Source organism: Muntiacus reevesi, chromosome 1 (genome assembly GCF_963930625.1).
Source record: "Muntiacus reevesi chromosome 1, mMunRee1.1, whole genome shotgun sequence".
NCBI lineage: Eukaryota > Metazoa > Chordata > Mammalia > Artiodactyla > Cervidae > Muntiacus > Muntiacus reevesi.
Window position 1 is genome coordinate 184,024,475 of NC_089249.1, and position 27,941 is coordinate 184,052,415.

Sequence of the window (27,941 nt, forward strand, 5' to 3'; positions counted from 1 at the left end):
AGAGGGAGCTCCAGATGGAAGCCTTGGCAGGTGCAGAGTTCCTGAGGCGGGGACTAGCTGGAGGGGGGCCCCATTCAAGATCTAAGCCCAGAGCAAGGAGGGGAGGCGTCAGGGGGCAGCGCTGGTGGGGAGCAGGGCCACCAGGACGGGTTGTCCTGTAATTGGAGCTGGGCAGGAACATGGCCCCTGCCCGCCCGCCCCCAGTACTGCCTGCTCGGGACAGAATGTGCCGGAGGAGAGGCTGGTGGTGGCCGGGCCTGGTGGCTGGAGCAGGGCGGCTGGAGGATTCCTGAACGGCAGCCCGGCTGGGCCTGCTGCCAGTGAGGGCGGAAAACAAGCAGCAGGCGCCCTGCCTGCCTGCCACCCCATGCCCCGGGCCTGGCCCGGCCAGGGCAGGAGAGAGATGGTGAAAGGGTCAGAGACAGAGAGAGACAGATGGTGACCAAGAGAGGCAGAGAGACAGTGAGAGAGATAGAGATGCAGAGATGGTAAGTCAGACAGAGACGATAAGAGCCAGTGGGAGAGCAACAGGAAGAGGCGGAGATGGGGGAGGCAAAGATGGTGTGAGAGGCAGAAGCAGAGAGAAAGATAGCAGTGAGAGACAGAGAGAGACCTGGCCTCGACTCTAAACTGGTGACAGTTCTGATTCTCGGGGGTCCTGGGAATAAATGTGAAGCAGTGACCCTCCTACCCCCATGAGAGTCTTTGTTTACACCAGAGTAGATGGGGAATCCCCTCCAGGCACTCATACCTGCTGCGTGCTGGGTCCCCAGACACACCCTTGACTTAGCCCGGCTCTCAAGGTCTCAGCCAAAACAAGTGAGTACCTAAGTACAAATTTCAGAGACTGATGAAGGCAAAGAAAACATAGGTGAGGGAGATGGGGGAGGGAATGATGAGGAGTGGTGACTTTAGGTTGGGCTATCCCTGAAATTTAAGGCTACAGTGTAAAGAGGGGCCAGCTATAGGGAACAGCTTTTTAGCAGAAGGATCAGCATGTGTGAAGCCCCTGAAGTGGGAGTCAGCTTGGGGTGTTTGAGTAGCAGCCAGGGATGGAGGGGGAAACTGGAGGGAGAGGTGGGTAGTGGTCTTAGAGGACCAAGGAGGGGAGGGATTTTATTTCAGAAGAACATTTGGCCACACTCCTCTATACTCTGTGGGCCCCGTTCAACATCCAGGGAGTTCCCTGAATTCTGAACTGCCTGGCCTAGCTCCATGCTGCTTGTCATTTATCCGAATCAGAAAATCCACCTCCTTTAGGGATCAGGTTCCAGAGAGTTGCAGACGTAGGAGTCCTGGGGACATGAGGTAGCTTGTCCTCCCAAGCCCCCTGGGGGAACGTTTCATAGAAGTGTACCCACATCCACTGTTGCAATAAACACCTTAGACTTCTTAGTTTGGGAATGTGAATCTGGAAACTGCGATCTGGCGTCTTCCAAAATCCAGCTGATGGGGAACTCAGCCCCACCTGAGGCTGCCATTTGGGGATCTGGGTAACTGTGCTGTAGGAACATCTCCCCGCTGCCACTGGGCCCCCAGGAACCCCAAGTCTGACAAGTTCCAAGCTTGATGGCCAATCAGCTACCCAGGGCCAATACTGCTGGACTGGGAAGACTGGGTGAACCCCAAGACTAGGAGATGTTGGGAATCAGGGCCTAAATTTAGACCAGGGAGGAGAGTGATTAATGTGAGGAGGAAGTGTCCTAGAGTCTCAGATGGGGAAACTGAGGTTCAGAAGCAAGTGACTTCTGAACCCATCATCACAGAGAGCAAAGCCTGAGCACTGAGCTCCCAGTGTCCTGCTCCAGGGCCCCCCCGGTCCTCAATCCTGCCCCTCAGCCCCACCCGTGGCCACTCTGGGCTGCTAGCTAACCTACAGCTCTATGGGTGCTCAAACGAACCCTGCAAAAGACAACCACAGCTACCTGAGTCCCAATTATCATGGGGTGGGAATGACCCAAACGTCCATCAACAGGGGCTGGGTGGATAAATAAAACTTGGTGCATCTACACAATGGAATATTATTTGGCCATCAAAAGGATGGAAGCATGGATTCCTGTTTTAATAAAAGTGGCTGAACTTCATGCTGAGTGAAAGAAGCCAGACAAAAAAGGCCACATATTCGATGAGCTCATCTACATGAAATGTCCAGAACAGGCAAATTCAGAGACCAAAGAAAGCAGATGAGTGTTTGCCTGGGGCTGAGGGAGGAGGAATGGGGAGTGACAGCTCGCGGGGACAGGGTCTCCTTTGGGACTGATGAGCATAATTGGGAATTACAGGTGATGGTGGCAAAATATTGGAAAGGTCCTAAATGATAAGCACACTTACAAACAGCAAATGAATTGAATCTCAATAAAAGTGGGTTCGATCCCTGGGTCAGGAAGAGGCCCTGGAGAAGGAAATGGCAACCCACTCCAGTATGCTTGCCTGGGAAATCCCATGGACAGAGAGAGGAGCCTGGCGGGCTACAGTCCATGGGGTTGCAAAGAGTCAAACAAGACTGAGTGACTCAACAATGACAACAGAAGCAAAAACGGCCCAGACTCCACAGACAGGCAGGATCCTCCTGCATCTGGCCTCCCTCCCACCTGCTCAGCTCCATTCTGTGGAGACAGATGAGGCCTCCACCAGCTTTGCTCCCAGCTTGCAACTACACTAAGGGGAGAGATGTGGTGTCGGTCTCCCTCTGTGCCCTCAGGCCTCACCTTCACTTTCTGGTCAATGGGCCCCTCAACTCTCCTCGGCCTGGAATTTCATCTGCAATCCAGACCCAAGATGGTAGTCAAGGCCACCCAACTTCCTCAGCACCGGGGGCAATAAACCACTAAGCCCAAGCTCTTCCTCTGTGATTTTTATTTTTTAAAAAAATGTACAAAAGAGAACAACTTAAGGCTTATCAGAAAGGTGGAGTCCCAGGCGGGGGCCCTGCCTCAGCCGGGTCTCTGCACTTGGAGGCTTGTCCAGCTGCCCCATCATATTTCGTCCCTCTGGGACACAGGGGGAATTCAGAAGCATCCTGTGGGCCTTCTCTGCCCCCCAGGCTGACCTCTGTCCCCACTGCCTGGTTTAATGCTCTGCTGTCCCTGTCTTGAAATCCTCAATTCTTGATCAAGTGGCCCCACGTCTTCATTCTGCAAGTTAGGTAGCCGGTCTTGTCTGTCCTTCGAACCTGTGTTTTTCAAGCCATGCAGTACCCAGGCAGTGCTCATGTCCTGGAGCGGGAGGAGGGGCCCAGGCACTCCAGTCTGGGACAGGAGTCTCTGGTTGTCAAAGGTTTTAAGGCTGGAGTCGCTGCACCTGCCACCATCAGCCCCACACAGCCCTGATGACCTGCTTTTCTGAATGCCTCATTCCTGGCCCTCTTGCCTCCCGGACCTTGCAGTATGGCCTCGACTGAGGCATTTGCTCTCTGAGCCCCACTCCAAAGATGAAGGGGATGGTTTCCAAACATCAGTCAGCTCGGACCTTCTTCGACATTTCCTCTCCCTTGCCTGCCTACCAAGCTCTTACCCACACATCAAAGTCTTAGCTAAAATGCCCTTTCCCCAGGAAGCCTTCTCCGCTTCCTCTTTGGACTCTCCCAGCTCTGGGTCCTTTCCTCTGGTCCTGTGGGTCTGGAAGTATTTATGTTTGGTTCTGTCACTCCCAGACTGGAGGCTTCTGAGGGAACACAGGCTGACATAGACAGGTTGAATGGTTTCTCAGACAGATCCTACCGTGGGTATCTGGTACCTTATGAGGACCAGTCCAGATATGTCAAGACTCCAGACTGGCTCTTCCTCTGTGTGATGTTGGAATGGCCCTGTTTTGTTCTGAGACTCAGTTTCCCCAACTTCAATGTAGTCAGCCCAGTCTGTTCTTCATCTAGCCACTCCTTGCTATGTCCATGGCGGCTGGAAGCATGTGTAAACACCTTATTCTTTGACGTTTCCACTTGACACTCAGCAGGTCATGCAGCGGGGCCTCCTGGCCTCAGAGGGTGGGTTTGGATCCTCCTGCCAGAAATGATCCCATCAAGTCTTAGGAGGCCCTGGAGGCTCAGAAACACCTCCCCCCCACCATCCTCCTGATCTCCACTCTCACACTAGGTTAGGGAGCAACACTTAGGAATAGATTGAGATGCAAAGTGGGTTCAGGCCCTGAACAGGATGTAGAAGATGCGCTATCACTTTAAAATAGAAGAAATTTAGTTTTGACTGCATCGGGTCTTAATTGCTGCCCACAGGCTTCTCTCTAGTTGAGATGGTGCAGGCTTCAGAGCGTGTGGGCTCTGCAGTTTGCAGCACTCGGGCTCTCAAGTAGAGGCTCGAGGACTCAGCAGTTGGGGGTGCATAGGCTTGACTGCCTCACAGTATGTGGGATCCTACTGGCCCGACCAGGGATCGAGCCCTCGTCCCATCTTGGAAGGTGGATTCCTCCCTGAACCACCAGGGAAGTCCCTAGGAGTTCTCTCATTACTGTGGATCCACCTGTGGTTCCTTCCCCTCCTCTTGGCTCCCAGGGCCTTGGAGAGGCACAGGGGCTTCTCGAGCCCCCAAGCTCACCTCGGAGTACAGGGGCGGTGGGCGGTAGCGGAACTCCTGGATGTAGGCAAAGAAGGGGCCTTCCATGCTCACGTCAGGGTCCTGCAGTAGTGGCAAGAGGCTCTGCTCCATGGCTGCCACCTCCTCGTCGGGTACCACCTCGGAGTACTCGGGAGGGGCTAGAATTGAGAGACAGGGTGGGTGAGGCTGGGGGAGGAGGAGGGGAGCCCCAGAATTGGGGGCAATGGCCAGGTGGAGCTGGCGTGTGCCAGTTCTGGGGCTACTGGGCTGTGTGCCCTTGGATTGGGATTCTTGGGGGGGACTCCGGTTGCCAACATGATTGTTCCGGAGCACTTCTAGAGATGGGGGCAGCCAGCGAGGCTGGAGAGGAAGAGAGTCAGCCAGGCCCTCGCCTCTCTCCCACCCATGCCCACCCACAGCAGGAGGGAGAGTTCACCTTCAGGCCGCTCTGGCAGGACCCCCAGCCCCCAGTCCATCAGGAAGCTGGCATGGCTGCCCACGCTGGATGAGCGGCTGCCGAAAGGGTGCAGGGGGATGGTGCCGATGACCAGTGGGAGCTCCAAGAGCAGCTTGGATGAGCCCGGGATATCCACGCAGACCTGGAAGGAAGTGCCACGATATAGAAGACCAGCCACCCGGGCAGCCTTGGCCACGCGCTCCTTCTTGCAGGAGGAGGCCCAGCGGTCCCAGCTCTAGCCTCAAGGAGGGAGGGGGACCCCAGGCTGGTTGTTGCTGTCATTCAGTAACTAAGTTGTATCCAACTCTGTGACCCCATGGACTGCAGCATGCCAGGCTTCCCAGTCCTTCACTATCTCCCTGAGTTTGCTCAAACTCATGTCCATTTAGTCAGTGATCTCATCCAACCATCTCATTCTCTGTCTCCCTCTTTTCCTCCTGCCCTCAATCTTTCCCAGCATCAGGGACACAGCAAATGCAACCACTCCAACCTCGGAGGATACTCTACCTTGAGGGCGTAGTCCACGTGTAACACGCGACAGTGCAAGATGGAAGGACCCACGGGAGGGATCCGCAGAGCCCGGCCCTGCCACAGTGCCCGCCGCCCGGGGCCCACAGGCTCCCCCGAGAGACTAGCCACCACGGTTCGCTTCTGTTTGCGGGCACCTCGCGCCATGAAGGTCTGGGTCTGGACCACGGCTGCCCGAGGCAGCACGGGGCGCGTGGAGCCGTTGTCGATCTCAGCGAAGACAGGGATCACTTCACCTGTTAGGTGGAACCACAGGGCCTCAGTTTCCCCACCTGCACCCCTGACGCTGGTCTTCTTCCCAATCCAGGCCCTCCCACCTGTTACCTGGAGTGTAGCCCTTGCGGTCGATCTTGGCTGAGAGGGAGACAAGGCCATGGTTACTGTACCAGGATCGGGCGATCTTTTCCCGAGCTCCGGCTTGAGGGGCCTGGTCGGGGGTCGAGGGGAGGAAAAGGATGTGAAACGGGTCCCATTGTACCAACCACAGACCCTGTGGAGCTTCTAAACCACCCTCAGCTGAAGGAAGAGTTGGGGCAGGGCCTAGCATCCTGGTTTCTAACAGTCTGTTTGCAAAATGGATACAGGAATGTGACCCATCTCATCAAGCTAAGAACAAGTGAACAAGCTGGCACTCAGCGTGTTAATGAGTGTTCGGTAAGCCATTATTATTGTAAGCTCTGACTGCGCCCCCTTTCACAGACGAGGGATGCGTGGGAGGCTCAGAGAGGGTGAGACACTCACACAGAGCCACAGAGCAAACTGGTGCAGCTGGTTCTCGCACCTAGCCCCACTGGCATTCCCTGGCCTGCCTCCCTCCCTGCCCGGGCTCAGCTGTGACCCCCACTTTGTGAACGGAGAAATGAGCAGCAATCACCATGTAGCCAGGACCTTGCCTGCAGCGCCCCCAACCCACCAAGGGCAGCCACTCACCAGGAGAGCCGGTGTGTTGATGTCCACGGGCTCAATGACAGTAAACACCTTCCTCGTCCGACGGGCAGGGACCCAGGGCCGGTGGAGGGTGGCTTTGATGCAGTATCTGACACTGCCGTGTTTGCCTTCAAAGGAAGTCACTAGCGTCCTGGGATGGGGAAGGGGGGGCGGGGAAAGAAGGTAAGACCCAGAGACACCCAGGTGGGAGATCCCCAAAGGCTCTGGGGGATGAGAGACAGGAGACACTCTGGGGGGCCTCCCAGGGAGACAATCTGGGGTCTCAGTGGCCCCCAGATACCGAGCAGTGGAGTCCCAAGCCTGGAAGAGGCTGCGGACTTAGGGACACTTAGAGGCTCCCCCACAATCCTGCACCCCGCTCGACTTACGGTGGCAGCTGGAAGCTGAATGGGAATTCATGACGCCCAGGAGGCAGCGTTGTGGTCTCTCCAGTGCCTGCAGGTGGGAGTAAGAGGGGGAGGCTCAGTGGCTGCGAAGGGGCTCCCGGAGCACAGAGCAAGCGCAGCGCAGGGGTCCCCCGGCTGGTACCTGGCGCGAGCAGCGTGGCACGGTGGCTCACAACCTCCACGCGCTCGCTGTAGCTCTGCGTGTACGCCGTGCTCGAGCCCGCGCTGCGCGACTCGGTCCAGTGCACATGGGCGCGACCCCGCGCGCGCAGCTTCAGGGAGCTCACTCGCGCTGGGCCCGCTAGCTCCAGAAGCACTCGGCCGGCCACCGCCTGGCCGCCGCTGAACACGGGCTCAGAGCCCGCGCCTGCACCATCCAGTAGCACTACGAATGCCTTCACCTTGTCGAACAGCATCGCCGCGGGGATACGAACTCGTGGCGCGCGGCCCCTGGCTTCGAACCCGCGGCGCGGCGGCTCGACGGCAGCAGCCCCGGGCGCGAGCCCACCAGGCGCACGCAGGCGCACTCGAAGGTCGGGCCAAAGACTCCTCACAGCCTGCGCCGGCGCCGCATTTATACGGCGGGAGGGGCGGGGCGAGACGCAGGTCCCGCCCCCGGAAGGGAATACGCCAATGGCGCGGCAAGAGGCGTGGCCTTGCCCAGGCTTGGCGCAAAATAACAAAAGCCTCGGTTTGCGACTGGCGGCCTTCTACCCTTGCTACTCTCTGGGACTCTGGGATGAGACAAGCATCGCGGCACAGAACAAGTATCTCTCAGACTGCAGGGGCGAACAGGAAAAACCGAGGCCAGGTCACCTAGCAAGAGCGTTCTGCCGCCGGCTTAATCATCTACCGGCCGCCACTTGCAGACGTGACTCGGCGCATGTCCAGCCGGAGCTGGAAGGAACGGCCAGGTCCCCGAGAGTCTAGGACTAACTACCTCGGGCCTCAGCTCGGCCCGCCCACTCCACCTCCACCCCGTGCAATGGGGGAGGGAGGAAGAAGTGGTTGGGGCCTTCCAACACTGGGCGCCTGCTGCCCCCACCTAATTTGAAACCCGCTCAGCTGGGTGACCTGGTTTAATGACATCCCGGAGCCTCAGTTTCCGCGTTTGTAGAGCCAGAAGATCAGTCCCGACCTCAGAGAGTTGTGCACGAATCGCGGCGTAGCCCTACTCGATCCCTCCCAGAGCCTCTCTCCCGACTCACCCGCCCGCCTCTGACACCCTGCCTCACTCAGCGGCACCTCTGCGCTTTTGCCCCACGTTCCTTTCCAAACTTTCAGCTTCTGCCCTCTCCACCCCCCATTCCCACCCTCCCTGCCTCCGCAAACTTCTCTTTGCTCTTTTGACCCAGCTCGTCCCCTCACAGACAGAGCCAAGTGCCGGGGAAGCTCATGGAATCCCCGGGTTCAGGGCTGCGGTATGCCTTCGGGACGGTAACCACTCTCTGGACCTCAGTTTCCACAGAGAAGAACTTTAAGTAGGGTTTCCAAGTTGGAAGCTGCTTGTACGCGATGCGCGAAGCGCCTGCGCCCTCTGGTGGTAGGGTCATACATTGCTGCTTGAACCCCCTACCTTATTCAGTCCCCAAGTCGTATCCAACGTTTTGCGACCCCATGAACTGCAGGACACCAGGCTTCCCTGTCCTTCACTATTTCCCAGAGTTTGCTGAAACTCATGTCATGCAATCATCTCATCCTCTGTTGCCCTCTTCTCCTCCTGCCCTCAACCTTCCCCAGCATCAGGGTCTTTTCCAATGAATTGGCTTTTCCCATCAAGTGGCCAAAGTATCAGAGCTTCAGCTTCAGCATCAGTCCTCCCAATGAATATTCAGGGCTGATTTCCTTTAGGAAGTCTTAAAACCCCCTACCTTGGCCATGCCTTCTGAGTCTGGCTCAGCCTGGCTGGAACCCCAGCTGAGGCCAAGACACCCCCAGGGGGAGGCGGCCATAATTGACACACCCAGTCAGTGATAGAGGTCAGGACAAACCGGTGGAGAGGGGTAGAGGCTGTCCACTCAGTGATCAGCCTGGTGAAGGGCTCCGGGGCTGAAATAAGGCACTAGGACCTTCTCCCAGGGCCAAGCGAAGCCTAGAAAGAAGACAGGAAGCCACAGGCCCAGGAGGAGGCAGGGAATAGAGTGACCTTGAGGGGACGGGATGGCTCATGCTTTCTTATTGGTCACACAAGACTTGTGGGATCTTAGTTTCGTGACCAGCTACCAGATATCGAACCCACGCCCCCTGCGATGGAAGCTCAAGAGTTTTAACCACTGGACCGCCAGGGTAATCCTGGGAAGGTTCATTCTGAGCCAGGGTCCTCAGTCCATTTCACAGATGGGTTCCCCCAGAGACGAGCAGGGACTCAGCGGAAGTCACAGCAACTCTGCTTCACTCCTCCGGTATCTTAAGGAGGCTACCAGTGAGTGGGAGCAGGAGGGCTGGAGGGTGAGACCAGCTCCGATGTCCCTGAGTCTCAAGGAAAGGGAAGTGCCTACAGGGCCCCTTCGTGCTTCATTCCATGCCAGCTACACTTTGGTTTCCACAGCGCATCAGGCGAGAGCCTCCCACAGCTGGCGGCTGTTTGGACAAAGCAGTACGTCTGTAGGCAAAGCATCTAGTGTGTGCAGGGCCGGAAGCAAGGGTGCTGTGGCCAGGGAGCCAGATTTGAGCTGCATCCTGTTTCTACCCATCTTGCAGATGGGTATGGTGAGGTCTGCCTTCCCTGAAGAAGTGGCCAGGGCAGCCGAGGGAGGCCAACACCCTCTTCAGTCACTCAGCAGGTGCTAGAGCACAGACTTACTCTTTTTGTCCCTGCCCCCCCACCGCTTTCGCTCTCAACTGGCCGTATGGCCTAAGGGAGGAGGACGGAGGCTCAGAACAAGCAGGGACATGTCCAAGACTCCTAACCTGATCTGACCCTACCCCAAGTCTTCTCCCTGCCTGGGATGTATTCCCACCCCTTACCTGCAACCACCACCAAAATCCCCAATCCAGCAAACAACCCTTCATGTAAACACTGGTAAGGGGCACTAGCCGGGGTTGAGACGTGGGCCTTCTTGGGGAATCAGAGCCCCCAGGCCTGGGGCTAACGAGGCATCCTGGAGTTCAGAGAGGAGGATCTCCTAGCTCCACCAAGGGATCCCCTGAAACCAACGGGGTCCTGTGGGGTCCCAAGCACAGAGGCCTTTCTGACCCCATTTCTTGACTCCAGCCCCATAACCTTTCCTGAGTTTCATAGGGTGGATTTGAACAGTTGCTAGTCAAGGGAGAAGCCAAGAAACCACCCGAAACAAGATAACAGGAAACTGAGAAGCTCACAAAGATTAGGAGACCACCTGAGATGAGATTAAGGGCGTGCAAGCCCTGCTCACACCTTAATGTCATCAAAGACCCCCAGTGTTGAACCACTGTGATAAAACCCCTCATCTAGTTTTCTGGGTGGAGACATCGTTTTTCAAGGTAGAAGCCAGGTGTGTCTCCCTTTGCCTGGCAAAGCAGTAAAACTATACTTTTTGGGTGAACCAAAACTGTGTCCGGCAGATTTGATTCCTCACTGCTGTATCCGGAGGGTAAGCGATTGGTAACATCCCAGACTCCATACGGGGGCGGGGGGGTGGGGTGGGTGGTGGTGGTGGTGGTGCATGTTTGCACCGCATATCCTCTAGGTCAAGGGAGTCCTAGCAGACCTCAGAAGAGGCGTCGCTGACCGGGATTCTGGCTCGGGGGTGGGGGAGATGAGCAGCTCACCTCGGAGCAGCAGCTGCCGCCGTCGCAGGTACGTCTCGGCGGCCGCGTAGTCGCTGGACACGGCGTTGACACCCACGCTTCGGCCCTCGAGCCAGTGCGTGACCGCCCCGCCGCGCGCCGCCACCTCGAGCGCTAGCACCCGCAGCGGCGCCGCCACCTCCAGCAGCACCCGGCCGCACAGGCGCTCCCCGCCGCGGTACGCGTCGTCCGGGCCCCGCGCCAGCTCCAGCGCGAAGCTGCGCACGCCCCCCGGACGCATGGCTGGGGCTAGGGCGCGCGGCGGGGAGGCTGTACCCGCGCGGCTCCGCCCGGCGCGCTGCTGGGCCGCGTCTGCCGACCTCTCTGGTCTCGGTGCTGGTCTTCGCCGCGCCGGACACCCCTCCCGAGCTTTCTCCTGCTTCTGCGAACCTGTGTGGACGCCACCGGGCCCGGGCCGGCGCGTACTTGGCTGACTTCCTGGTCCTCCGTGTCCGCCCTCGTGACGCGCTCGGGCCTCCGGGGACGTGCCGCCCGCGTGTCCGCGCGTTTGACTTTGCTACCCCCCAGGGCGGGGCGGGTTCTGTTTTTGCAGGGTAGGCGCCGTTGAGTCAGAGGCGGGCGGGGGCGGATGTGGCTGGCGCGGAGCGGAGGCAACCACCCGGGGTCTGTCTAGTGGACACATTCGTCCCCTGCCCGGCACCTTTGGACCCGGCGCGGCCCCAGCTCCTCCCCGGCCTTCCTGCCTTCATCTGGTTGTTCCCCAAACACACCAAGCTTGGGTCTCGCTTCTTGGCCTTTGCGCCGGCGGTTGCTGCTAGGAACGCCCTTCTCCAGGTCTCCATGCCCAAATGTCACCTCCTCGGAAACATGCTCTGGACTTAATTCTATGTGGCTCTGGCCGCTGTGTTTGTGACTGCGGTGGGTTCACTGCAGTGCCTCCTCCAGCAGACTGGGTGTCCCCAAGGGTGAGCACTGTGCCCTGTTTTCAGCACCTGGTCTTACAGAAGGGGAAACTGAGGCCCCCCAGAAACGCAGCCGCTGCCCATAGGCACCCAGCGGCGGCTGGCTCAGGACTCGAACCCACGTCTGGCCTCAGCCCACCGACACCTCCCCGGATCCTTCTTGTTCTTGTGTCCCACCTATCACCCCCAGGCAGGTGGCCCACGGCCTTATCAGAGGCTTCCAGAGCCTGGGCTCTCAGCTGGATCCAGAGTAGCCTCTCTCTCCACAGGGCCCAGCATCTGCCAACAGCCTGCCTCCCCACCTGACTCCAGCGCTCTGAGCCCAAGGCCTGGAAGGACCTTTCTGATTCTACTTGTCTGAGACCTTCCCCTCCATTCTGCTCCAGAGAGGCCTCTCTCAGCCCAGGATCACAGCAGTCCCCTCCCCATGGAGTGACCTCCATCGAGTGCATTCTTCCCCTTGGCCTACGGACCTCTGAGTTTAAATCCTGGCTCAGCTCTCTTCACTCTGTAGCCCCAGGCAGGTGGTTTCACTTCTCTGAGTCTCCCCATCCTACCCTGGTCAGGCTCTGGGGAAGAGTCGTCATTATATTGGCTGTATACAGCAGGTGCTCAATCCATGTTCATCAAAAAGGGAATGGCCCTCCTCACTCACGTCACTTCCCCCTCTGGACCATGACCTACAGTCCCACTGGAGCCTGACCCGTACAGGGTCCTCTGGCAAAGCGAGCTGGAGGGGCGTCCTGACTATTCACTTCCCTGCGGGCCAGGGCTGGGCCCTGCTCCCTGCATGATCCCTCTGTGGGTACCAGGTGGGACAGGTGCAGATGTCCGCAGGGAGGTGTGGCGTCCAGGCCCGAGAGACCACTGGGCCAGGATGGGCTGGCTCACCTTGACCCCCACATCCGGTCTGGAATCCCCAGGGCCCGGGTGTCCACTGCCCATGTTGTGATACGAGTCTCCACCAGCCACACACAACAGGCAGCAAGTGGGCGGGCCCTGCTTTATTTGGAACCGGCAAGGACCCCTCTCCTGGTTGCCCCACACCCACCCGGGGCCTGGAGAGAGCCGAGGGTGGGGGAGGGGCGTACCGGGGAATCGGGGGGCCAGAGGAAGCTCCAAGCTCCCCCAGCGCCAAGCAGGGAGGAGGCAGATCTGCCCTCGCCTGCCGTCTGGCCCTACTCTCTGCCCGAACAGTCTGGGTGGGGTGCAGTGGTTCGGGCCCCAGTCCACTCAGCCCAACTCAGCTTCGGCTCCTTGAACTCCAAGAGGCGCCACTGTACAGGGCTTCTTGGATGGCGTGGAAGTGGCGGCCACACGATGGCCAAAATTGAGGGGTCCGGTGGCAGGCAGGGCTGTCACCCGCAGTCTGAAGGGGCCACGGGCGGCCACCAGTGGGGGGGACTCCGAGCCACCTGGTCTAGGGGGCCGGAGCCAGGCCAGGGCGGCAGGGCGGGCGGGGGCGGGCGTATGGCTTGGGCGATGAGGCCAGGCAGGGCCTGCAGGGAGGTGCCCAGCGCATCCAGGCGGCTTTCGAGGGCAGCCAGGCGGGCCTCAAGCTCCTCGTGCTGGGCGTGCAGCTCGGACATGAGGTCATACATGACATTCTGGGTCTGCCGGACAGAGAGGCGGGAGAGAGAGGAGAAAGCAGGTGAGAGAGGGAGGGATGGGCCCAGGGACGGCAGGGCAGCCCCGGTTGGGCGGCGACCCACTAACTGGACCTAAGTGAGGGGCGGCTCTTCCGGCCCAGCCGAAGGTCCCTTGGGTGGACCCCAGGGAGTGGTGGGAGAACAGGTGAGGCGCGACACAGGTCTTGAATGCCAGGCTTGGGGCCAGCAGGGAAGGTCCAGGGGAAGGCCCAGGGCCCAGTGAGTGTGACCAGAGTTGCCCTGAGGGGATGAACTAGCCACATGATGCGTAAAATCAGAGGCTGGTCTTGGGTGATTCTGGACTGACGTTGCTCCAGGTTGGGAACACGGTCGAGGGGGAGGAGGCTAGGTGAACTGTCCCCCACTTCCCACATTAGACTGGGAAGGGGATGGGAGCTCCGGGGAGAGGTGATCGCCCCAAGCATCTGACTCCATCACAGACCAGGGGACACGACCTCCACAACAGTCACTGTTACACCAGGTGGTGGGGCGTCCCTGCCACCTCGGCCGCTTCTCACAACCCAGCAAGCGGGGGTGTCCAGAGAGATGAGCGGGGGAGTCGTGGGGGCGGGAGGCGGGACACACACGGACAGCCCTCGGTGCAGATGTCGCTGTAGCCACCAGGTGGCGCTAGACCGTGGTTCCATTCTCAGCCCAGCTCCCTGCAGACTAGACCCTCCTTCCCCCACCTCCACCCGCCCTCCAGGGGCGGTCCGCAGCTCACCACCCGTTCTGGGGCTCGGGCTTGTGTCACCCCACCCTCCCTGGCCATGCTCTGTGGGAGGGAGATTGCTCATCCACGCCACAACACCTTCTTTCTGCACTGTACCCACAGCCTCTCAGCCCCGAATCTTTACCTGGGCTGTGCCTTCCACTCTTTACTGTTAGTGGTAAGCAAATCCCATCCCAGGGTGAACAAATGCCTTCCTAGGGCCACAGACCCTCATCCCAGCCTGCTTCAAGGGACCACACAGTCCCCAAGGCCAGGGAGTAACATCTGGAGGCATTCAGCCCTCCGAAGGAAGAAGAAAATGGCAACCCCTTCAGGTATTCTTGCCTGGAGAATTCTGTGGACAGAGGCGGCTGGCAGGCTGCAGTCCATGGAGTCACAAAGAGCTGGACATGACTGAGCAACTGAACGAACAGCCGCTGGATGGTTCTTTTTGGCCCTCTCTGAGGTTTAAGCTTTTTTCTTTTTTTTGAGGTTTAAGTTTTTATTAGAATATATATTTTGTTTTTGTGGGAGAGATACAAATTAAATCAGCAACCTTGGAAAGCATTAAAATTTAATACTGGAAAACATTTTAACCTCGTTAAATTTTTAAAAAAAAATTGGAAACCATATCATCCAATCCAGTGAAAGACTCACTTCAAAGAAGCCTTCCTTAAATGTATTTTGAGAAGAGCATACTGCTATAATTATAGGTTTAAATAACTTTTAGCAGTTCACATTTTAATCATCTATACTCATGAAGTAAGTGTGATAATGGATAATCCAGACTATAATATACCCGAGTTTTTCAAAGGCATTTAATATATATATTTGGAACTGTTATCTCATTCTCATCAAATTAGTTGGCCAAGGACTTCTACATGCTCTTAGGATTATGATCTTTCTACTACCAACTGAATCATTTCTTCAGGCTTCTAGAATGCTTTTTCCTCTGTAACATTCCCTTCCAAATTAAGTTTATGTAAGTTAGTATTAAATTAAATTGCATTCTTTTTTTAATTTTGGCCATACTGCATGGCTTGCGTGATCTCAGTTCTCTGACCAAGGATTGAATCTGGGGTCACAGCAGTGAAAGCCTGGAATCCTAACCACTAGGCTACTAGGAAACTCCCTTAAATTGCATTCTCTTGCTAATGATGAAGAGAGTGAGTCCAAAATGTGATGAGTGTGACTAGTAAAATAGAAGAGAACTTCACATTTTCTAAGGATAATATTAAATTAGGCTCAGATCTATTAATTGATTAGGAGATGTAGCCTGTTAGCAAAGTTCATACGTGAACTATTTGTGGAAGGGCAGATGGGAGCTGAGAAGAGCGTGACAAATATTCTAAGAGCTTGCCCACCTGAAGTTGAGGCAGTTGACATATCTTCTAATGGAAGAACAGAAAGCTAGAAATCGGATGGGACCTGAAGTTAGAACTAACAAACAGATCCATTTCTAACACAAACTGATCTTACAGAGCTCTGGCAATTAACTTTAATCTCCTCAAAGATATTTAATTGCTATACAAATAAGCTTTCTCCTGAGGCTCTGCTGTCTTGCTTATTTAGTCGCCAAGTCACGTCTGACTCTTTGCGACTGCATGGCCTATAGTCCGCCAGGCTCCTCTGTCCATGGGATTCTCCAGGCAAGAATGCTAGAGTGGGTATCCATTTCCTTCTTCAGGGGATCTTTCCCACCCAGGGATTAAACCTGTGTCTCCTGAATTTCCAAATGGATTCTTTTTACCACTGAGCCGCTTGGGAAGTCTATAATTTGAACTTATATTCACAGCAAAAGAAATTTGTTTTTCTTTTAAACTTTAGAGCCTGTATGTAGCTGACATTTCTAAATATGAACGTACCACTTCACCAGTTTAGCCCACTAATTACATATTCTTATTAGAGCTATTAATTAAAAGTGTAAAATAGCCACCAACATTCCAAAGTAAAGATTTGACACACAGATATAGATTTCTGGCATCTCTCTAACAACTGGAGCCTCTGGTCACAGTGGACCCTTGCAGACACGGCTCATGTTTACAGTGGATGCTCCCTGCCCCGCATCCCTGGACTGTACCATGGGCACCAGCACTGCTCCTTCCTCCCTGGCAGGAGCTGGGCCTGGTTCTTTACTGAGCACCCCTCCCCTCCTCCCCTCCCCCCTCCTCCCCTCCCCCTCCTCTTCCCCCACTCCAGGCTTCCCTGGTGGCTCAGACGGTAAAGAATCTGCCTGCAATGCAGGAGACCCAGGTTAGATCCCTCGGTTGGGAAGATACCCTGGAGAAGGGAATGGCAACCCACTCCAGTATTCTTGCCTGGAGAATCCCATGGACAGAGGAGCCTGGCAGGCTACAGTCCCTGGGGTCACAAAAGAATCGGACATGACTGAGCCTCCCCTGAAGGCCCAACCAACCCCTTCTGGCCCCCGGGGCTGCCCCACCTTGCCCTGCCCTCCTCACCTTGGCCAGGTCTGCGAGTGTGTTGGTCTGGTCATTCAGCTTCCCTTGCTCAATCTTCACACTTCGGAGCCTGGGGGACAGGTGGGCAGGTGGGGTTGTGCAGAGGCTGCAGTGGGGTCAGGGGTCTTCCATGCAACTCACCCCACCCAGAGCCACCTTGTGGGGTGTGCAGTCGGGGCATGAGGGGCAAGCTGGAGGTCCCCTTGCAGCCCATCCCCTCCTGGCATGCGGGGGCAGCAGGGCCTGGGGGATGGTTCAGCACACATGCACCAGCCCCCAGGGAAGAGACTTACTTCTGCGCTCTGGTGGGACCCGGCGGAGCAGAGAGAAACCACAAGGCAATTTTAATCTCAGCACAGCTGGGCGGCCCGTACCCAACCCGGCCCACCTCCCATGGGCGGCACCCCAGGGCCAGGCTGGGGGCCCTAGACAGCAGAGGGGCAACCGCCCTTGCTCTTGGGAGAGGTCCAGCCTCTGAGGGGGTGGTGCCAGCCCTCAGGGATGCAGCCGCTCTCTGCTTCCTCTCTCCAGCAGCGCCCTCCCACCAAATGCAGCTGCCTTCAGCCCTGCAGCCGCGCTGTATGCCAGCCTGTACCGAGCTCCCGGCCCTGGAGATGGCATTTAGTCCAGAAAACTGTGCCCACACATTTCCTGAGGGGGAAACCGAGGCTCAGAGCGGGCAAAGCCGGCGCCTACTAGCCTCCTACCAGGACTTGAGCCTGCACTGCCTGCCACTCAGCCTCTGAGACCTTGGCCCTGTGGACGGCTCCCTATGCAGGCGTGGGGGTTTGTCATCACCCCTTCTCTCCACCCCTTCTGTAGCTAAGCCAGCCCAAGGAGACCATTTCAGGCAGGACTCTGTTTTTCCTCCTCACTGGTCCAAATTCAAGCCCTGCACATCTTATATGTGACAGATGCTTGGAGAGGACCCTTGGGTCCCACCCATCCTGGGTGTTGTCAGGACCCCTGGGAGGACCCACTTCTCGGTCTGGAGAAGTGGAGGCAGATACAGGCAACCCCAACACTGGAAGTCTGGGGGTGCCTTGGAGAGGAAATGGAGGCTTGCTAAGGAGCCACAGACATGCCGGCCCTGGGGAAGTCATTCTTGGCATCTCTGGAAACTTCCTGTTACAGGTTGAATGGTGTCTCCGCAAAAGACATACTGAAGTCCTAGCCTCCAGCACCTCACAATGTGACTGTTTGGAAATGGAGTCTTTCCAGATTTAATCGGTTAAGATAACTGGTATACTGGTATCCTTATAAAAGGGGGGAAATTTGGACACACATACAGGGAAGGAGAATGATGTGAAGACACAGGGAGAACATATGAAGATGCAGGATCGGAGCAATGCTTCTGTGAGCCAAGGAGCGCCTGGGGCTGCCAACAGCTAGGAGAGACGCCTACGACAGATCTTCCCCTAATGTCCTCAGAGGGAGAATGGTCCTGCCAACACCTTGATTGTGGACTTCTGGCCTCCAGAGTGGTGCGATCACAAATTCTGTTTTGAACCACCCAGCTTGTGGTGTCTGTCCCCTCTGAGACCATGTCTTCCTTTCCACTGGCTGCTCACACCGCACTCCCGTCGTGGGGACTCTCCAGCTCAAGAAGATGCCATGGCTCCCTCACACCTGCTGGTGGCACTTCTCATCTGCTGGGCACTGTGCTCCCACCTCCCACCCTTGTCCAAACTGTGCACACTCCTTAGCATGCATGCCCACCTCTTGGTTTCCTACCCAAATCCCATCCATCTTTCAGGCCCTAGTTCAAATGTGCTTGATTTCATCAGCTGTTCTTATAAGGCCACTATTTGGGGGGCTGCAGGGGGACCTAAAGGTGAGTGAGATAATCCTGCCCCAGAGCAAAAGAACACAGGGAACTCATAGAGCAGGTGCCTTCTCCACTGACCTAGCTGTCCTCAATTCCTACCCTCCCACTTCTCCCAGAGAACTTTCAGGGATATCCCTTAGAGCAAGGTCCGGAGCAGAGACATGTCTGTGCCCCCCATGCCTGGCACACCAGCTGGTGGAGGAAATTCTTGTGGCTTAACCAAATGAACATTTTGAGGATGCCAACAACAACACCAGTTCTCATTTTCAGAAAATACTATGTGGTAGGCAGGCTCAGGCAAGTCATCTGGTCACCTCAATTGTGTTTCATTCACACTCCATTCCTGGAGAAAAGGGATGTCACCACTGCTTCCACTTTACAGATAAGAAAATGAAGCTTGAAGTAGCATAGTCACTTGCTCAGGCCCCGAAGTTAGGTGGCAGAGACCAGACTGGGACCCTGTGGTCAGTAAACAACCTTTGAAGGGTCAACAAGCAGGGCTGTAGGGTCTTGTGAGGACATAGGACAAACACCTGGGCACAGTGATCCGAGTATGTGGGGCACTGATTTCTTCCCCTGCTTCGTAGGTGATTATGGAAGCAGAGGTTGGGGGTACCATGTGTTACTGAATACTTGCTCTGTGCCATGAACTATGCCAGGCATTTTTGCATATCACTCCATTTAGACCTCCCTACAGTCTTGTGAAGTAGAGATTGTTACCATGAGAAATTAATTCAATCATAACAGTAAACACAATGGATTAAACTCTAGCTAAAAAACAAGGATGGTACAGTAAACACAATAAACGTTAACGGACTAAAGTCTCTAGTTAAAAGACAAGGATTATCAGGGCTCAAGAAGACTTCTAGGGCAATAAATCTGTTCATTATTTTGACTGTGGTGACAGTTTCATGGGGGTACACATACGTTAATACTGATCAAACTGTGCACTCTAAACAGCTGCAGTTGACTGTATGTTGATTATACTTTAATAAAGTTGTTCTTTAAAAAGAGGCAAAATGAGTAAACAGGATTTAAGGAGTTAAAGTGAGCTAGCTGGGCCTCCTCGCTCATGGTCTGGTCTTCTACGGACTCGCTCCGCTATGCCATGGTGGCCCAGTCGCTGCCCACACTAGCCATGACCTGGAGTCTCCCCACAGCAAGCTGCCTGGCTCTCCTGCTCACATGGGCGTTGGCAGCGTTGCTTCCCACCTCTGTTCCTTATGGCTGACTTGATTGCCTTCCTGTTGTACTAGCTCAGACCCTACCTAACACTGTTTGCCCCACTCTCTGATTCATCAGCCCCCGAGTCTGGTTGAGGAGTTCTTAGGGCAAGAATCCATCTGATTTTCCCAGGGAAGCCCAATTGTGAATGAGGTTTTCCAGAATGTAAGAGCTGGGGATGCATAGGCTCATTCTGAGAAGTGCCTTAAAATGCTTGACAATTTTAAATCAGGTTCTATGTGACTCAACTCTAATTTATTGTTGAGTGCTGGATCCCACAGAATTTGGACCTGTTTAAATTCTAGACTGTGCACTGTCCCATACCTCCTATATGTAGCTAGTGAAATGTGACTTGTCTGAATAAAAACAGGTCATAGTGTAAAATATCCACCAGACTGCAAAGATTTAGTATCAAAAACTTTCTAAAATGTTAATGATTTCTATATTAATCACATATTAGTAACTGATAATGATTTTCATATATTAGGTTGAATAAATATATTAAAATTAATTTCACTTGTTTCTTTTCACCTTTTTAAAATGTGGGTACTAGAAAATTTTAAACTATGTATGTTACTCACATAATATTTCTTGTGGACAGTGATTGGCATATTATGGTTTATAGGCCAAATTCCAGGCAGCTGTTTGTTTTAGAAAACAAAGTTTTATTGGCGCATAGTCACACCCATTCACCTTGCTGTCTTTGCTACAACAGCAGAGCTGAGTAGTCGCAACAGAGACATTCTGGCTCACAAAGTCTGAGATAATTAATATCTGGTCCTTTACAGAAGAAGTCTGCCAACTCTGGCTGAACATTGAATTCCCCTGAGGAGCTTAAACTTGAGCTCAGGCTGTATCCCAGACTCTACTGTAATTGGCATTCGGTATGGCCTATGGGATTTTAAAAAGCACTCCCTGGGTGACTCCAGTGAGCAGTCAACATGAGAACTAGTTGATTAAATAATTCTCAGGAAAAAGGGACAACAGAGAAAATTAAGTAATCTCTGATTACCCCACATGATCATACAAATCAGGCCGCAAATTTAATTCTGAGCTTCCTGGAAGGCAAAGCAAAAAGGGGAAATTGCTTTAGTGCCCAAGGGGAAAGGCATTTTGGCTATTCCAGAGAAGAAAATATGCTTCCTGCCACTTATGTTGGGTGGTCTGCATGATTTATCAGAGGTGATTGTCCTGGAGAAGTGCTGGTCCCACTATCCCACCCAGCACAGAAGCCATAGGCCCCAACCAACTGACCACCCAGAAGGGGAATGGTCATGATGTATGTGGCCATGGCGAGCTGTCTGGCCTAGTCTGCAGCCTCCTCCCCGCGAGCCAGGGCTGCCTCTGTGCCCGGTGGACACAGAAACGCGAGTGGGAAAGGTGCTGGACTTACTGATGGATGGCTTGGAGGAACTTACGCTGGTGTTTCCGAACCCGGGCCTGGTCTGGCTTTTTCACCAGCCTGGTGTGTTTGTAGATGAGCCACGTCTCCCTGAGAACGTTAGCAGCGGCATTTTTTACCTGAGGCCAGAGAAAGAACATGTCCTTGCTGCTGTTGCTGCTGCTGCTCAGCTACTCAGCTGTGTCCGACTCTCTGTGACCCCATAGACTCTAGCCTGCCAGGCTCCTCTGTCCATGGGATTTTTCAGGCAAGAATATTGGAGTGGGTTGCCATTTCCTCCTCCAGGGGATCTTCCCAGCCCAGGGATCAAACCTACATCTATTGCATGGACAGGTGAATTCTTTACCACTGAGCCACCTGGGAAGCCCCAAGTAGGCACAAAACTAGGGAAGGCTCTGGAAACTTCTGGAAGCTTCCAGAAACTCCCAGAAACTGGGACGGAAGTGTCCCTCTGGGGTCCTGGGGCTGTAAGGCAGGGCCATGTTTAGCCAGCCACAGCTATACTCTGTGTGTGGGCATGCACGCATGCCTGACAAACATCACCACAGGCCAGACCCTTTCTATACATCTTGCTAATATTAACTGGGTGAATCTCCACATGGTGGGATCTCTCTCACTTTATATGTAAGGAAACAGGCTCAGAGAGACCCACCTGCTGAGGTCATACAGCTTATAAGCTGCACCTGGCTGCCTGGTGATGACGGCCCTGCCTCTTGCTGAGCGGCCCGCGGCTGGGCTGTGACCGAGCGTGAAGTGGACAGCTGTGGCCGCAGCCACGACTCTGCACAGCTCAAAGGCGTTCACACGGCGGCGCAGCTCAGGGCTCTCTGGGCACACACAGGCAGCAGGGCGAGACCCAGGGGCGCACGTGCAGAAGTACGGTGGGGAGAGCCCGCCCGGAGGACCAGGAGGAGATATGGCCGTGAGGGGCTGGGGTCCGTACCCGCTTGGTGAGCTGAGTGTCCATCATGAAGTTGTGCACGTGTTTCTCTGCCTTGGTGAGCTCCAGCTTCCGGGCCACCACAGCCACCACGAGTGCCGTGCAGCCAGCCCCCTGCAAGAAGAAGGCGAGGGGGCATGTCAGAGTCCACCTCATACGGGTCGCAAGTAGGACCCCCTCCCTCCTCCAGGACGCCTTCCTGGTTCCCCCCTCACCTTTGCCCTCCAAACCTGCAGCGTTGGCAAATCTCATCTTCTGAGTTCACTGACTCTAAACCCCCCTTGCTTAACACCACTGAATGTCCAGGGAGTCTGTGCCATACATCAGTCCGTTTGATTCCCAACAACCCCAGGAGGCAGGACCACTCTTATCCCTCTTGGGCAGAGGGGAAAAGTGAGGCTCAAAGATAAGAAAGAGGACAAGACGCAGGCAGAATCTACATGCGCATTTGCGGCTGATGCCCATGGAGGTGAGAGGATGGGAAGAATTTCCATCCAGGCTTTGGGGTCTACATGATGGAGACAGAGACCCAGCTGACATGTTGCTGACCGGTAATGCAGCTAACTGGTAGGGTCAGAAGGGTGGTGAGAAAGAAGATCAGGTCAGCCGATCATGGTGGGGCGTTTTCAGGACAGAAGAGGCAAAGTGTAGGTCCCAGGATGCGGGGAAATAAAAGGAGGGGTTGTCTCCCCTGTGATGGGGCTCCTGCTCTTAGCAACCACCCTCCCCAGTATGTCCTGAATGGCAGCCAGTCCCCCAGTGAGGGAAGGAGGCCAGAGGGGACTTGCTTGTCCACTTGGCAGCCACTTGAGAGGCAGAAGGGCAGGAGGGAGGACCCAAGGAGGAGGGCGAGGCTGCCAGGCAGGAGTAGGGGGGACAGTGAAAAGTGATGGAGGAGGGAGAGAAAGGGGGCATTCAGCCGTTGAGAATCGGGATCCTGGGAACACAGGACATCCAGCTGTCGTCAGCCCAGGAGTGGCCAGGGAGGAGGCGGCAGGGGCCGCTGAGGGGGGCCGCTGAGGGGGGCCGCTGAGGGGCTGGAAGGTGGCTCCCTGACTGTACCAAGGCTCTCTCTGGCACCTCACCCGCCCACTGCTTCCTCCTGTGGGTGATGCATACAGGATGAAAGGAAGGAAGAGACCCAAACCCAGCCCCTGGGGACCAGGGGAGTGGCTAGTTTTTCTTACAGATGGAAGCAAACATTTACAGGGAAGGGTGGGCACAAAGTCAGCCCTTGAGGAGATCCCACCATGCATTTCTGGCCAGGATATGGGGCTTGGGAAGACTCAGGAGTCTGTGTTCAAGAAAAGCCCTGTCTAAAACATTCTCTGACATAAATCGTACCAATGTTTTCTTAGGTCAGTCTCCCAAAGCAATAGAAATAAAAATAAACAAATGGGAACTAGTCAAACTTAAAGCTTTTGCAGAGCAAAGGAAACCACACACACACACACACACACACACACACACACACACACAAACACACACACACCAAAAAAAAGAAAGAAAGAAAAGACAACTTACGAAATGGGAGAAAATATTTACAAATGATGTAACAGACAAGGGCTTAGTTTCCAAAATACACTGACAACTCATACAACTCAACAGCAAAAACCAGCCCAGTTGAAAAATGAGAACACATTAATAGATATTTCTCCAGAGAAGACATACAGATGGCCAATAGGCACATGAAAAGATGCCCAACATCAGCAACTGTGAGAGAAATGCAAATCAAAACTATAATGAGGTACCTCCTCACACCTGTCAGAATGACCACCATTAAAAGGTCTATAAACAACAAATACTGGAAAGGGTGTGGAAAAAAAGGAAACCCTCCTACACCATTGATGGGAATGTACATTGGTTCAGTCACTATGGAAGACAGTGTGGAGGCTCCTCAGAAAACAGAAAATGGAATTACCATACAATCCAGCAATTCCACTCCTGGGCATATATACCCAGACAAAACTACAATTCATAAAGGTACATGCACCGCTGTATTCAAAGCAGCACTGTTCACAATAGCTAAGAAGTGGAAACATCTAGATATCCACTGACAGATGAATGGATACAGAGGATGCGGTACATACATACAATGGAATACTACTCAGCTATAAAAAAGAATAAAACAAGGCCTCTTGCAGCAACATGGGTGAAACTAGATATTATCATACTAAGTGAAGTAAGTAAAAAAGAGAAAGACAAAAACCACATGGTATGATTTACATGTGGAATCTAAACCGTGGCACAAATGCACCCATCTGCAGAACAGAAACAGACTCAGACATAGAGAACAAACGTGTGACTGTCAGCTGGGAGAGGGAAGTGGAAGGGAGGGAGTGGAAGTGTGGCGTTAGCAAATATAAACTATTATATATAGAATGGATAAACAACAAGGCCCTACTAATATAGCACAGGAGACTACATTCGGTATCCTGTGATAAACCACAATGGAAAAGAATATGTAATAAAAAGGATGTTTTATGTGTATAACTGGGTCATTTTCTATAAGCAGAGATTGGCACAACACTGTAAATCAACTATACTTCAATAAAAATTTAAAAACAAAAATCCCAGTCAACTGGGGCCCAGAACATATTGGGAACCTCCATGTGGAATACTATGCAGCCAGGAAAAAGATGGGCTGATGGCCAATGTGCCACACAACAGCACAGATGCCACATCCAGCAAAAGACTCTGAGTTTAGAGGAGGCCATGCTGGGATGCCTTGAAGTTCAAGGATGAACAAATGTGTGTTTTATAACATATTAGAAGGGGGTGGGCCATGGAACAGTGACAGGGAGGAGACACACTTGGACAAGGATGGAAGAGGAGACAGTAACAGGAGAATAAGAAACAGAAAGTGGCTTGAAAGACCAAGGTGTTGCTTCATGTGACCCCTGGCTATGTGGTAACAGAAGAGCAAGAAATATCTCTGGGTATAAACACTCCTGCATTTGCTGGAGGCGAGGGCCAGGAGTGAGCTGCAGGCTAAATACCAAACTGATTTTCTGGAAGGAGGCTCATCCCAGTGGAGAGAACATGGCTTTCCTGTTTCACTGTGGGTGTTCTGGGTTTAAAGTCATCTTATCTGAATGCTTTGTTTTTTTTATTTGTAAAGTTCATTTGAGTTCTTCCCTGGTGGCTCAGTAGTAAAGAACTTGCCTGCCAATGCAGGAGATGCGGGTTTGATCCCTGCATCAGGAAGATCCCCTAGAGAAGGGAATGGCTACCCACTCCAGTATTCTTGTCTGGAGAACTCTATGGACAGAGGAGCCTGGCAGGCTACAGTCCAGGGGGTCACACAGAGTTGGACACGACGGAGAGACTGACATTCTCACTTTTCTTCATAGCAGTGGTTCCAGGGGGGAGCTGCTGATAAGGCTCAAGAGTGTGTGCATTCCTTTAACCTGGCCTCAGGTGGTCTCTGGACAAGCTTCTGTGGTTCTTGTGGTTATCAAACTGACCTTCTCTCTGGAATGAAGACTGTTTCACCAAGTATTTCATCATCTTCCATTGGTTGAAGGTTTTAGTTCTGTAGAAGAGCTCAAAGCTACTATGATGTGTATCCTGAGGCAGAGCTGGGACCCTGGCCCAAGGCGGCACTGTGGTTTCCGGGCTGCTCCTCTCCTGAGGGCCGTATCCCCTCCCCTGATCAGCAACTGTCTGAAAGGTTTCTGTGCCCACAGGGTCCTGCTCAATTTCAATTTGTGAAAAAATTAACACAAACAAGCCAAAGGAAGCCAACCTAATTCCCCCCATGGTCTCCCCAGGCCACTTATTTTCCTTTGTAGAGAAATGCATTTGTCCGTACAAAAGTCCGTCATCATCCCCACCATGGTTTTCTTTCCTCCCGCAGGAGGAGGGGCTGTGTTTCCACTGGGTCCACGTTGACTGTCTCATGCTGCACCATCTCCCCAGGCCCACGGCTCTCTCCCCTCTTTGCCCCTTGTCTCTTTCTTTTTGGACACAAGCTGGGGGTACACATCCTCCTCTGGCCCCCACTGGGTTCTTGCTTCTACAGGCTAGGCTGACCCAGCCCTCTCTTAGTTAAAAGGCATTATGCATGTTTCTTTGTTATTTCACAATCTACTCCAGCACTCCACCCCCAGCAAATTAAATTTGTTGTTGTTCAGTTGCTAAGTTATGTCCGACTCATTGCGACCCCGTGGACTGTAGCCCACCAGGCTCCTCTGTCCATGGAGTTCTCCAGGCAAGAATACTGGAGTGGGTAGCCATTCCCTTCTCCAGGGGACCTTCCTGATCCAGAGATCGAACCCGGGTCTCCCGCATTGCAGGCAGATTCTTCATCGCCTGAACCACCAGGGAAAACTCCACCCTGGAGCCACTGCCATGAAACCCTTCACCAAATCGTCCCGGCTTGGGACACACAGTTTTGAGGGGCACAAGCCTGCTGGGTCCCCTTTTGTCTGGCAAAGCAATAAAGCTATTCTTTTGTATTTCACCCCAAACTCTATCGTCAAGATTTGACTTGAAATCAGTACACAGAGGCCAAGTTCTGGCATCAAAATGAACATGTCAACTGGGGGCTAGGGATAGGTGTGCCCGACCATATATCAAATAAGTCATAATTCAAAACATGGAAAAGCACTGATGGAGATCAAAGGAGCTTGGAGAGAAAGAAGGTTCCAGAAGGAAGGGATGGGCAGGGAACCTAATGATCGAATCATGGTAAAGACAAGGCGCCAGATGTCAAAGGTTACCCACACAAGCAGACAGACTTAGGAAGACTTTAGGGAAGACAGGGTGCTGCCTGGGCCCACAGAGTCACATGAGATAAACTTCACACCCGAGGGGCTCAGAGGGATGCTCAGCACACCCTGAGTGTTAGGCAAGGATGGGGAACTGGGTTGTGATGGCAGGGTCAGGGGGTATTGACTGGGTATATGAGGCATTCATGGCTTTAGGCATTTCACAAAAATGAAGGGACTGAGTCCTTGCAAGAAGCAGAGGGAGTGGGCACTGGTTACAGCCAGGGAAACCAAGGCACAGAAGCATCAAGTCCCTCGCCCTGGATCCAAGGACCGTGAGTTAGGTGGGCTGTGGGGCATAAAGGGGTAATGGTGACTCTTGGTTCAGAGTGGACCACAGCATCTGGCCTGGCGGGCACAGAAGACGCTGTATGACTCAGGCTGGAAGGAGCCAGAAGAGATGTCCCCTGGAAACCTAAAGGGGTGGATTTCATGTCGCATCAGATGGAAGGGGGCAATGGAGGGCTGACACAGGGAGGAACTCAGAGCAGGCCCAGCTCGAAATGGGGTGAGCTCCCATTAGTGGGGACATGCAGGGGCCCTCGCCCTTACCATGATGCCGGTGAGCAGGCACACGCCCTTCCCGCAGTAGGTGTGGGGCACCATGTCGCCATAGCCGATGGAGAGGAAGGTGATGGAGATGAGCCACATGGCCCCCAGGAAGTTGCTGGTCACTTCCTGCTTATCATGGTACCTGAAGGGGAGCCAGGGAGATTCAGTCAGTCCACACTGGTCCCTCTGCCTTCATCACAGCCCCAGGGGCAGTGCCAGGAAGGCAGGGCCCTGGGTCCACCTGGCTGCACGGGGGCCTTGACTGCAGGAAGCTGACCACGCTGGAGGCTCAAAGTGTCCAAAGCATTGCTGTAGGGCAGTGTGGGGCGATGGTTAGTACCCCGGACAGCCCCATGGTCCTCCTGAGGCTACCACAGGGCAGAGGGCACCCATACCTTCCTCCCAGCATCCCTTCCAACACCCTCCATTCCCCTGACCACCAAGCTGCTCATTATGGGGCAGTAAGGGGTCCAGGTGAGGGAGCGTCCACATGTGTCCACGCATAAGCACACGATTCCCCTCCCAAAGACAGACACACAGACAGATGCAAACACGGGTGGCCATGGGCACCAGAAGCGGCAGGAAGTAGAGGCAAGGGTTCAAGTCATACACCAGGAAGAACTTCCCTAATCAGCAAGGCCCTGAGGAGGGAGGAGGACTCCACAGGGGGACAGAAGCCTGGAGGAGCAAGCCCTGGGGATGGGAGTCCTAGGACAGTCAACACGTGGAGGGCAATTGCTCCAGCTTCAGGCCTGAGAATCTTCTGGTGTTAGGACGGAAAGGCAGCAGCATGTTTAGCTCTGGAGAGAGACCTGGGACTCAACTTTTATTCAAGAGGACAGA

At 54.3% G+C, this 27,941-nt stretch overlaps 2 protein-coding genes across 3 annotated transcripts in view; both read right to left on the reverse strand.

Moving 5' to 3' along the window:
- Window positions 1–2,839: 2,839 nt before the first annotated feature.
- On the reverse strand, window positions 2,840–11,139 carry ARRDC2 (arrestin domain containing 2). 2 transcript variants are annotated; one of them, XM_065917448.1, is made up of 8 exons: window positions 10,617–11,139; window positions 6,849–6,915; window positions 6,463–6,610; window positions 5,857–5,959; window positions 5,512–5,768; window positions 4,984–5,146; window positions 4,548–4,705; window positions 2,840–3,998 (listed from the first exon to the last, which is right to left on the reverse strand). In XM_065917448.1, exons 1-8 carry the CDS (start codon window positions 10,873–10,875, stop codon window positions 3,945–3,947), a joined length of 1,209 nt encoding a protein of 402 aa, XP_065773520.1. In that variant the 5' UTR covers window positions 10,876–11,139; the 3' UTR covers window positions 2,840–3,944. The 2 variants fall into 2 exon arrangements, with proteins under 2 accessions (XP_065773520.1, XP_065773519.1); XM_065917447.1 differs by lacking the exon at window positions 10,617–11,139 and adding an exon at window positions 7,009–7,424.
- A 1,497-nt stretch (window positions 11,140–12,636) lies between these two features.
- The window catches only part of KCNN1 (potassium calcium-activated channel subfamily N member 1), a 28,476-nt gene continuing 13,171 nt past the window's right edge, over window positions 12,637–27,941 (reverse strand). Inside the window, exons 5-9 of the mRNA XM_065931575.1 lie at window positions 27,099–27,240; window positions 21,778–21,888; window positions 20,826–20,953; window positions 16,381–16,450; window positions 12,637–13,170 (exon numbers count right to left, since the gene is read on the reverse strand). Of these exons, the coding sequence (XP_065787647.1) occupies window positions 12,916–13,170; window positions 16,381–16,450; window positions 20,826–20,953; window positions 21,778–21,888; window positions 27,099–27,240 (706 nt within the window). The 3' untranslated portion in view covers window positions 12,637–12,915. The remainder of the gene's footprint in view (window positions 13,171–16,380; window positions 16,451–20,825; window positions 20,954–21,777; window positions 21,889–27,098; window positions 27,241–27,941) is intronic.

Coding starts and splice junctions, on each gene's coding strand:
- ARRDC2 (XM_065917447.1), bottom strand. CDS start 7,282: ATGCTGTTCGACAAGGTGAAGGCATTCGTAGTGCTACTGGATGGTGCA. Junction 4,706..4,983: donor CCTGCCAGAGCGGCCTGAAG/GTGAACTCTCCC, acceptor TCTCAATTCTAG/CCCCTCCCGAGTACTCCGAG. Junction 3,999..4,547: donor CACCGCCCCTGTACTCCGAG/GTGAGCTTGGGG, acceptor CATTTCTGGCAG/GAGGATCCAAACCCACCCTC.